This window comes from Trichosurus vulpecula, chromosome 3, assembly GCF_011100635.1.
Source record: "Trichosurus vulpecula isolate mTriVul1 chromosome 3, mTriVul1.pri, whole genome shotgun sequence".
NCBI lineage: Eukaryota > Metazoa > Chordata > Mammalia > Diprotodontia > Phalangeridae > Trichosurus > Trichosurus vulpecula.
The window spans coordinates 24,666,218-24,677,545 of NC_050575.1; the positions used below are offsets into that span (position 1 = coordinate 24,666,218).

The 11,328-nt window shown below is 36.7% G+C and overlaps 1 protein-coding gene across 3 annotated transcripts in view; it reads left to right on the forward strand.

The window, feature by feature from the left end:
- Positions 1–10,914, forward strand: part of ACSL6 (acyl-CoA synthetase long chain family member 6) — a 72,112-nt gene extending 61,198 nt beyond the window's left edge. For all 3 annotated transcript variants that reach the window (XM_036750512.1, XM_036750513.1, XM_036750514.1), the window contains 5 exons: positions 1,136–1,252; positions 3,039–3,182; positions 4,415–4,516; positions 7,196–7,267; positions 8,828–10,914. In XM_036750512.1, coding sequence (XP_036606407.1) covers positions 1,136–1,252; positions 3,039–3,182; positions 4,415–4,516; positions 7,196–7,267; positions 8,828–8,965 — 573 coding nt within the window. In that variant the 3' untranslated portion in view covers positions 8,966–10,914. The remainder of the gene's footprint in view (positions 1–1,135; positions 1,253–3,038; positions 3,183–4,414; positions 4,517–7,195; positions 7,268–8,827) is intronic.
- Positions 10,915–11,328: the final 414 nt, after the last annotated feature.

The following is an 11,328-nucleotide window of genomic DNA, read 5'->3' on the forward strand; positions in this document are numbered from 1 at the left end:
CAATATCATTATAATTCTCATTTCTGTAGGTTGAGCTTTGAAATTTACAAAGTTCTTCCCCCCCCATCCAGTATTATCCCCATTTTATAGATATGAAAACCAAGGCTTAGAGAAATTTTGACATGCCTACAATCACACAGTTGGTTTGTATGGGAACCAGGATTACCCAGGTCTCCTGACTCCAAATCCAGTACAGTTTCCAGGATATAACACTGCATTTGATTATATAATTGAGTGAATGACTATATTTGTGAGGTAAAATGTAGCCTAAATGATATAATTCTATTTTTCTATCCATGTTATAATTATCTGCACATATTGAGAAAAAAGTGAGATTTTTTTTCTCTGTATATTGCTTCCCCATGTGATAGAAATGACCTGCTATATTGTCTCTATTCATTTAATTAATTAATTATTCATTTAATCCACTTTCATATTCCTCAACCAAACTCAAAAGTTTATGTTTACACTTGTCTCAAGTCAAGTTTAGAATTGCCCCAGGACTTTTCAAATTACTTCTTATAACTCAAGCTTGAGTGAAAATAATTTCTGCACAGCCACAATTTCATCTTTGTACATGAGATTGACTGGGTAGAAACAGGCTATAGTCCCCTTTGTGCTTTCCCTTTGAATCACTCATCAGTAGAGGAACAAAAGGATAGTGACCACAATCCATTTTTAAAACTATGATTTTATTACCGTTACGTTTGCTTATGATAAGATAGAAGAGTAGAGAAACTCAGTCAACCAGCAAACATTGATTGCCCTTCTGCTGTGCCTCAGACCACATGGTAGATGAGGTAAAGCATATGGGAATGAAGAAGATATGGTCTCTGCCCTCAAAGAGCTTAGTAGTGGGATTAGATATGTACACATAAAGAGATAAATAACAAAATAAGGCAATGTCAGTTTAATATCATGACAGAGACAGAACTTGTGCTGGCCTTGCAGGATGGGCAAAGAGAGATAAGCATTCCAAAAATGGAGAATTGAATCTTACTTCATTTTTTTTGAGGATGAGGAGGGTGACTGGGGGTCAGGGATGGTGAACCAACTGCTCCCCCTAGAGTTTAACTGGGTTGATAGTAAAGTTTGTTTGCTATCATCAGTCAACAGGGATCTTTATTTCATCCAGATCTGCGTGAAAGGACCAAACGTTTTCAAGGGTTATCTCAAAGACAAGGAGAGGACCGATGAGGCACTAGACGAGGATGGCTGGCTTCACACTGGAGATATTGGGAAGTGGTTACCTGTATGTATTAGTTGCCTACACTTACTCCCCGAGGAATTTTGAGAAAATTTTGTGTCAACTTTGATTCCCTAAATTGTGGTGAAGGAGATGGCAAGCTTGCATCTATAACAACAATGTTGCTAGCAGCTGCTGTGGAGATGAAAGACCAACAACACCACACACAGGAGGGCTGCTAGCACAGATTTTTTGATCTGCTTTTCTGAGGAAAGAAACTTTAAGGGGTTTACAATCTCACTTTAATCAAACATACATATATCATTCACTTAATCCAAGGGAAAAAGTCAGCACCCTGAACTTCGGAGAAAATACAAACAGAAATTACAAACAGAGACAATGTAAATTGATCAACATAACAATACAAACCTAGTTACCAGAGAGAGAGAAGCACCAACATCTGGATTTTCAAAGCCGGGGGAGGGGGACTCCTATGGCTACCCAGAGTCTTATCTGGCCAAATCACCAACACTCTTCCAATGAGTGTACCCCCAAAATAAAACACTTAACTTCCAATATACTCTTCTTCAGGGTCAGAGGGCATCACAACCATGAATCTCAAACCCATGTGAACTAGGCTTTCTTGTGACTTAAGCAGGTCATCAAAGACTCCCAATTCAATCAAAGACTCTTGACTGAAACAAAGGCAAGACTCAATCAAAGGCATTTAATTGCCTTAGTGCTGAGAAGCACTCAAACAAAAAACAACAAAAATCCCACTTTGCTTGCCATTACATTTGAAAGGCAAGACTCATCAAAGGTACTTGACTGCCTTAGTGCTGAGAAGCACTCCTAAAGAAAAAACAAAGGCAAAAAGTCCCACCCTGCTTACCATCACAGCATCTTGCTGAAATCAGAGTGAAAGAAATTTGTGCAGATGCCATATTCTCCCACTTTCCCATAGACTATAAGCTCAATTAGGGCAGGAACTATCATATTTTTCATCTTTCTATGCCCACTATCTAGCACACAGTGCCATGTACATGGTAGGTGCTTAAATATTTGTTGAGTTGTGCTTGAAGGGTGAAGATACGAGCTTCTAGGTGAACAAAGCAAATGACACTGGCATGCACTTGGGCATATTTCCTAAGGGTCTTTCTTTGAAAGCTGCCCAAACCGGGTTCTCTATGTCTCTTCTGTAGTGCCTGATTCTATTCAGACATCATCCCTAAATCCCTAAACCGACTATTGTATAACTTTCAATTTCTCACCAGAAAAGATTGCCAGAGTCATTCCAAATGGTAGACTAAGAGACATTGTCCCAAGGCTCTTGAATTTACCTTCATGATTGTTGGTACGTCCATTATTTTAAAGTGCCTACTTAGTTCTCTAGGACAGCTAGGTAGCACAGTGGATAGAGAGCCAGGCCTGGAGTCAGGAAGAATCATCTTCTTGAGTTCAAATTTGGCCTCAGACATTTACTAGCTTTGTGACCCTGGGCAAGTCACTTAACCTTATTTGCCTCAGTTTCCTCATCTGTAAAATGAGTTGGAGAAGGGAATGGCAAACCACTCCAGTATCTTTGCTAAGAAAACCCTGTAAGAGTTCACAAAGAGTCAGACATGACTGTAGCAACTTAACAACAAAAACAAAACAAAACTTAGTTCTCTGAGCATCTCCTTTGTATTATTTTGCATTTGTAACTCAGGCTATTAAACTGCATACACTTTGCTTGGCTTCAGTGTTTCTAAAGAGAGTTTGGAATACAGTAGGTTAAAACTGCCCAGATAATAAGATAATCTATTGCAATTACTTATTAATTTCTGCTAAAACCATTCCTCTTACCCAACAGACAGGTACTCTTAAAATTATTGACCGGAAAAAGCACATATTTAAACTCGCGCAAGGAGAATACATTGCTCCAGAAAAGATTGAAAACATCTACGTTCGAAGTGAACCTGTAGCTCAGACTTACGTGCATGGAGACAGCTTACAGGTAATGTTTAGAATTGTTGGGTATACACGCTTATTTATGGATCTTGCTAAGGAGCAGGAGTATTTTTAATAATTAGAACACTCCAATAGTTGACACCTATTTAGTGTGAGCTTTCCTGTCCCCCTATCACAAAATAAATCCTAATACCCTGCTGTACTTCCCAAAGGTTTAAGTATTAATAAGCTCTCCTTATCAAGGGAAGAGCCAGTCATTTTACAGGTTTTTAAAAATGCACAATGGAGTAAAATTTAGTTATTTCCAAAAGAAATGTTAAATTAGAAAGCTCAGTGAACATGTAATTCTGAACTATCAATGTGTCAGGAAGTATCACAATTCTAATCATTTGGTGTAACCGTATTCTAATGATTTTTTTAAAGTTTCGTTGATGCCTTTTATTTTGACATAACAGTGATTTCTATAAATACCTACTACCACCACCACCAAATGAGACCTCCTTTGTAACAAAAAGCAATTAAGAAAGACTAATAGAACAAGCCTACCTGAAAAAGTATGCATCCTGTAGCCTCCTCACCTTTCCACCAAAAGGAAAAAGATGATTATGACTCATTAGAATGAGTCATAAATTCTAATTAATTTTTACATATGATTAGAGCAACACTTTAAATAGGAGGCCTAAACATAGAATCTAAATGATTGAGAAGGAAAATATGAAAGATTTGAAAAGTACATATGAACTAATTTCTAATTATGATGCTCTTAGCATCATTAACATTTAGAAATGGAAGGGACAAGTCAGTCATGATCTCTTTTTGCCTCCCTCTATACTATTCACTAGGATAGCATAATTAGAATTCTTAGATTTTCAAACCACTTATTTGGTTTTATGAATAGATTATATAAAAATAAGAATCACAGAAATGTTGCAATGATGACAATTGGTTATTCTACATTCCAAGAGCTTTAAGTGAAAATGAAAATGATTTTTTCTGTGTTATAGAATCATTTGACTTGCAATCCAAGATTATATTGATTAATGTGCCCATAAGCAAGCCAAATTTGCACACAAGATTATGAATAGGTTGATGTACAGCTTGACATTAGATGCCATTAAAAGTATAAGTAATTAGATTACCAATTAATCTCATCTATAGAATTTATTTGTGGAGATGTTTTATAACTGGATGGACACATGAATTTTTCAAGAGTATTAATAAGTGATCTGTGTCACAACCACTTTTTAATTGTTTTTAAAATCTGTGGAAAAATGACAGGCCTTCCTGGTGGGTATTGTTGTGCCTGATCCTGAAGTCATGCCTGGTTGGGCAAAGAAGAGAGGATTTGATGGGACGTATGCAGAGCTCTGTCAAGATAAGGTAATATGTCTTTGGGATTCTTTTCTATGACATAGCTGTATATTTGATGATCTAGCTAATGACAGGAGAGCAATAAAAAACTATGCTTGTGAAATTTGGACTTCTTTGGCAACCTCCAAAACAAGGAGCTCTTAACTACAGGGCTCATTTTCTCTAACCATCCTACCCTCCTACTTCCTATACTCCTCCCCTACCCCCCCCCAAAAAATCAATAACAATAACAAATTGTGGCCCCCCTGAGAACTTACAAAAATCATCAGTAGGAATCTCAGGTCTAAAAGTAATCTTAGAGGCCACCTAGTCTTATTTTACAAAGGACAAAACTGAAACTCAGAGAGGGGACGGAACTTGACTGAAGTCGCACAGCTAGTCAGTCTCAGATCTTCTGATTCACATCCTAGTGCTCTTTCCAACTATTAGGTGCCTTTGTTTTATAACCACTGTTAATAGTGGTGAGTTAAAAATGAAATCTGACAACTAAGTACACTTCACACAACTCAAATGGATCTATGATCTCATAGATTTGGGAGTTCCCTCCAAAGATTCAGACTGAAACTCATCCATACCTGCCCATCCTATCAATCTTTTTGTCCATATCTTCCCATAAATTTGCCACAGATGGTTCCCCCAATATGCTGGAGGCATCCATCTATCATTCCTGATTTTGAGAGGTTCCAGTGGAGATTGTAATTGTTCATCTCTCATCCCTCATTCTTGCCATATGACCACCCTATCTTTTGTTCCTGTCATGCGTTTATTTAATGACATCTTTTATTCCTGTTTTCCTTTTAAGTTCCTGATTGCTTATATGTAGCAACCTACTCATGACCACTCTCTGTCTTTCCTTTGTCCTCTATGTTATATTTATTTTTAATTCATTCATTGTATTTCATGTCTTGCTACCATATAGAAACACTGGTAGAATATGGGTATTAAAAGATGGGCTTTTATTTCCATTAGAAACTTGGGTCCATTAAAAAAAGTTCTACAATATCCCAAAGGCAATTCACACACTCTTCAACTCAGGATCAAGCTGACTTTCCACTTGTAACATCTGTCTGAGATATACATACCGATGGCCAAATTATACAGATTTTCCATTCAAATGTATACCATAATCTGGGCAGTAGACATTCTTTGTGGAATTAGCCTTTGCTGTGTCAATGTTATACATAAACAATCACAGATGAAATTGAAGACATCAGAAATTCTTACAACCCAAAGTATAAACCCTTCCTAGTAGGGAAGGGAAGAGGGAACATGATGCTAGAGAAAGCAGGAAAAAACTTATCTTTAGCAAACAGAGTTCTGTACCATGGGGCACAGAATTGCCTTGTTCACATAGTTTAGTTTCTTTCTCTATAAAATGATGGGATGGGATTAGACTAAGAATCCATCAGCTCTAAATCTTAATGACCTATGATTCACACATTTAGTATACTAAATTTATGCATTGTCCAAACACCACTAGCAAAGCACCTCTGGAATTAAAAGCACAGTTAAAAGCTGAGGCTTGGAAGCACCAGATCAACTGTCCATGTACCACTAAGAAAACCTTTGAGATACCAGACTACCTAAATATTTAGTGCCTTCTTTATTTCATGAACATCAGGAATCCATGGTCTGGGCTTGGGAAGGCGGAAGGCTATATTTTGAATAAATATGATAAGCATTTAAAAGTGCTTACAGAAGCACCTAAGTCACACAGTGGATAGAGTGCTTGATCTGGAGTCGGGAAAGTCTAAGTTCAAATTCAGCCTCACACATTTACTAGCTGTGTGACCCTGGGTGAGTCACCACCTCTGCCACAGTTTCCTCGTCTGTAATATAGGGATAATAATAGCACCTACCTTCCAGGGTTATAGTAAAGATAAAATGAGACACTTGCAAAGTGTTTCACAAATTTTAATGAACTACATAAATGCAAATTGTCATTATTATGATTATGATTATTATTACTTTATAAAGCACTTTATTCAAAATGGTCCTGTGAGTTAGGGAGCACAATTACTGTAATTTTCATTTTACAGAAGAAGAAAATGAGGTTCAAAGAAGCTAGGCTAAGACAGAGAGACAGTTACTTAGCTAGAAAACAAGCTGGGACTCCTCTCTGGGTACTTTTGATTCTAAAGTTCAGTTGTCTTTCTGCTATGCCACAGTGCAACAGAAGAAGAATGGCATACTGGGATAACTATTAGATTTTGAGTCAGAAGACCTAGGTCTGAAAGTTGGCTCTGCCACTGGATTGCCTGTGTGACTGGGTAAATCACGTATTCTCTCTGATCCTTTCTCCTTCTATATAAATAAAAGAAGGGCATCAGACAGGATAGCCTCTAATGTCTCTTCCTCGGAGACCTAAATCTAATATCCTACAGAGGTCATACATGAACCACTTCCTAAATGGCAGCTCCATTTTGTTTAAAGTGTTCTCTCCATACTCAGAAGCTGTCATGGGCAGTAGAATAACAGTGCAGAGAGGTAGAATAACTCTCTAGTAGTCACCGGAGAGCATTCCACATGATACCTAAGAAGAATACTGGAGAACATGTCTATTTATTAATTGTTGTGCACACTCTAAGCAATTTTCCGTCAACCTCTGTTTACAAACCATTCTTTCTTGAGTTTAAAATGTATGCCTGTATTGTCTTTGTAACTCAAAATTTACATGATTCATTTTAGGAACTGAAGCAAGCTATAATGGATGATATGGTCAGACTAGGAAAAGAAAGTGGACTGCATTCCTTCGAACAGGTAAAGATTGTCAGCTTTGATGTTTACTCAGCAATGAATCATAGCTATTAGTGTTTCTCACTTAAATCTCTGAGCATACTGTGGCTTCAGATTTTATATATATTTATATATGTATTTATATATTTATATTTATATATGTATGTATGCACTTTTTAGTGAAGCTCTGACTCAGGCAGGTGAGTAGATTAAGTGACCCTAGAAAGGCCTTCATATGACTGTGATTTTTATATTATGATTTCTCATAAGATCAGTGTCCTTACAAGAAGTAGCATATACCGCAATGTTGTAGTCATTTCTTTTATAGTACATTGAATATTATAAATGCCTACTGTATATAGATCACTCTTCTAGGCACTAGAGAGAGACAACATTTAGGTAAAATAAAAATCCTTGTCCTTAAGGAGCCTTACAGTCTAGTAAGAGGTAGACACTAAGGTAACTATAAGACCTCGAGTCCTGCTTCATTTTTATTTTCATGGGAGTTTGATATAAGAATACATGAAATTTCACAGTGGATCACATTAATGATGCTCTAGTCTGCCTCCATGCATGCCAAGGGATATACCCATTATGGATGTGTAGGCAGGTCCTCCATATCAGTCCATAAAGGTAAGGTGTAGCCTCAAACATTCTTGGCTTTCCTGTAATAATTTCTTATGAATTTGTCATCCACTAATCGGTCTGAGCCATACTTGAACCAAACTTAGCTGTAGTAACATTCAAAACTGCTCCAGAGAGCCAAAAATTCAAGATGGAAAATTCTCCAACAAGGAAGTTGGATACCAGTCAAGATTTGTCATACATTTCACTATGCATAATAAACTTTTTACAGAACTTATTTTTATAAGTATGGATTGTACAACTTGATAATTATATGTGTGTGTACCAATTTCCATCTGATAATTGCTAGTGAGCAGCAGCTCAGCAGTCATTCAAAGCACTGTTTGCTTGTTCCCATACTTCACCTTCACACATTACTCAAAGCTCACTTCAGCCCGAGTTACATGGACAAAGGTGTGCAGGATCAGAAGTCATCTAGTTTTCTAGATGAGGAAACTGTTAAATCACCTGCTCAGGGTCATGCAGCTTTAAAGCGACCGAGCTGAGATTTAATGCAAGTCTTTCTGACTCTAAATCCACTATACCACGCTCCCTCTTCTGTGGCTGAAAACATCTAGGATCTCCTTATTTGGTTAAACACAAGCACCTTCAGAGACTAACCAAAATAAAAGGGAAGTTATAGTATTTCTCCCACCTCCCATTTGGCATGAAAAAGCAGGATTTTCTATGATAAATAACAAGGATGAAATATGAAAGGTAAAAACCGTATCCTAATCTGCATCTGCAACTCTAGTACAATTCCATACAAGCATAAAAACTAGTTTGTAGATGCGACCATGGACTGTCTAGCTTATATATGAAAATTACTTTGATTTTTAAAAGTCTTAATGAGAGATATTTAACCACACTGATTTATCACAAGCTTACTTATATTTATTTGTGCTATGAATGTTTGTGTCCAAATCCTATTAAAAGCTGTATTTTGCATTTGGTTTTTAGGTTAAAGCCATTTACATATACTCTGATATGTTCTCAGTACAAAATGGCTTGCTGACGCCAACCCTAAAGGCTAAGAGACGAGAACTAAGAGATTACTTCAAAAAACAAATAGAAGAGCTTTACTCAACCTCTATGTGAAGTTGGAGGGCAGCTCTTAACATATTGGACGGTGTAGCAATATCCTAGTGATGCTTGAAAGTGTGGTCAAAATGATGCAGTTGAAAGTGACTAAGCACTTGACCTTATGACTGAACCTTTTCGTGTTCCAAGAAACCTTTAACAATATTTTCTCTATCATCACTGAGCACCATATATTTTTATTGAACTGACATTGTAACAGGCTGCTATAAATATGGCATATGGCAACGTAAGGACATCAAGACATCATCTCCAGTATGGTATACCACTAAAATTAATATATGTATATAAAATCTCAATGATCAGAGAAATCCTATTAAATATGGAGGGAAAAACATAATTGAATTATTCTATGTAATTATTTGCAAGCTAGTAACAAGATGAAGTATGTACCTAGACAATGTTGGTCTACCTCATTGAACAACTGATACTCAAAAATCACAGTTAAGTCTGGCCTAAAAGTTTAGATTGGCTATGATAATAAATCTTGTTGAAGGCAGAGAGCATCTTCCATATTTGACAGAACTTCAGTATCTCTCAACCTTATCTAATCCTTATTGATATGACTATCAACACACATTTCAGGCCGAGGAGCAAGTCATGACTGTTTCACACTCAGTCATAGTCATGAGAAAAACACAAAACCAGCCAAGGTAAACTATACAGGGATTACTCAGAAAGACAGATATTACAAATGTATTTCCAGGATGATATCTGTATATTCGTGGAATTTCAAGTGGAGGAAACTCTAGAAGATTACATTTTCTGACTCTCCAAAAGGCCCTGTGAGGAAGACTTGAACAAAACAACAAAACAACCTACTTCTCAGGATAGAACACTGTTAATGTAAATAAGCTAGCTCCCTGCTACAATATTTCAGTTATCCACTCTATAACTGTGAATGCTAACACTGGCAAGCCCAATTAGATGAACATTTCTGTATAGCTATAGAATAGGATAGAACCTGGATCTGGCCCATCACAGAGAAATCTGCAAAAAACTTACTTGCTTGAGATAAAAAGAGATCTTTGGTTCCTTATTCCTAGAATACTATACATGGCGGGGTGCCATCCCCCAAAGGTGATATAGTTCCATATCCATGTAGTTATGGGTAAAGAGTTCAACAACCTCGTGGAAATTTGCTACTGAAAAAATACCGTGATACAGCTTGGAGTATGGAAATGTGTTCTGAAAGCCACCCACCTCTTGACATCTCTGAATGGCTTTAAAAACTAAAGAAGATTGTTTTTCTCATATTATGGCTACTACATAGGTCTTTTTTGCTGCATTGGGAAAGAAAGTGTTCTTTGCATGGATATCATCAATTTCATACAACAGAAACCCAGTTATCATGGAAAGCAATTAAATTAGACAACTATCATTCTGCTTCTGGGAAGGTTAGAACTTCAGAAAAGAGAGGACATCATTTCCCTATTAGAGATTTTGTTGCAGGAAGCCAAAGGTGCTGAGTGATTCAACAACCAAGCAAACAGAGATGCTCCTTTTGGTCAGAGAAGATCCTAACATCTTGTAAATAAATAAATGCAGTCACTTAGAAACTACATATATATGTGGGCCTGCTTGATGAATGCCTTCTGGAGCAACAATCTTACATTTGTTTTTCAGTCTCAGACTGGAATGGGTTAAAGCTTCAATCTAAAAAACTAATGTATTTATCTTATCTGTCACACAACTTAACATGTCTCTCAAATTCCATTGCATGCTTTTTGCAAGTTTAATAAACTGAAGAATGCGCTAGCTACATGCAAATGGCAAATTACATTTCTTGATAAGAAATACTCCAAATGTAAAAAAGATTGCATCTATATTGCATTGATTTTTCTTTATATAGAATTGACTAGCCAGTTCTGAATTCATTGTTTGACTGATACTGATGCAATTTTATAGGCAACTGACTTGTTTCTTAATTAAACAGAAATGAAAAAGAAGCTACTTTCCATTCTTCTTCCACTGTGGTATGAGCTTCATTATTTACTTTTATTTCCAAAAGAATCGTACATGAACAAAGAGTGCAAAAGTATTTTTGTACAAACAAGAGAACCTTATTTTTATCTGACTTGTGCCCTGTACCTGCTAACTTCAATCATTTATCAGTAAACATGTCATCCATTTTCTCTCACTTAAAAGTTCTACTGTTTCTCGTCTTTCCTGAATAATAGAAATGATCACATACAGCCACAGAGTGAGAGTAGTTAGCAAGTCCAAGTTGAACTGAAATGAAAGGCATGAGTCCTAAATATGTTGCATGTTACATTAATAAGTCCTTATCCACTAATACTACCTAATTTCCTAATGGAAGACAATCAAGACTTTCTTAGTGCAAATCCTGCATCCACAAATTG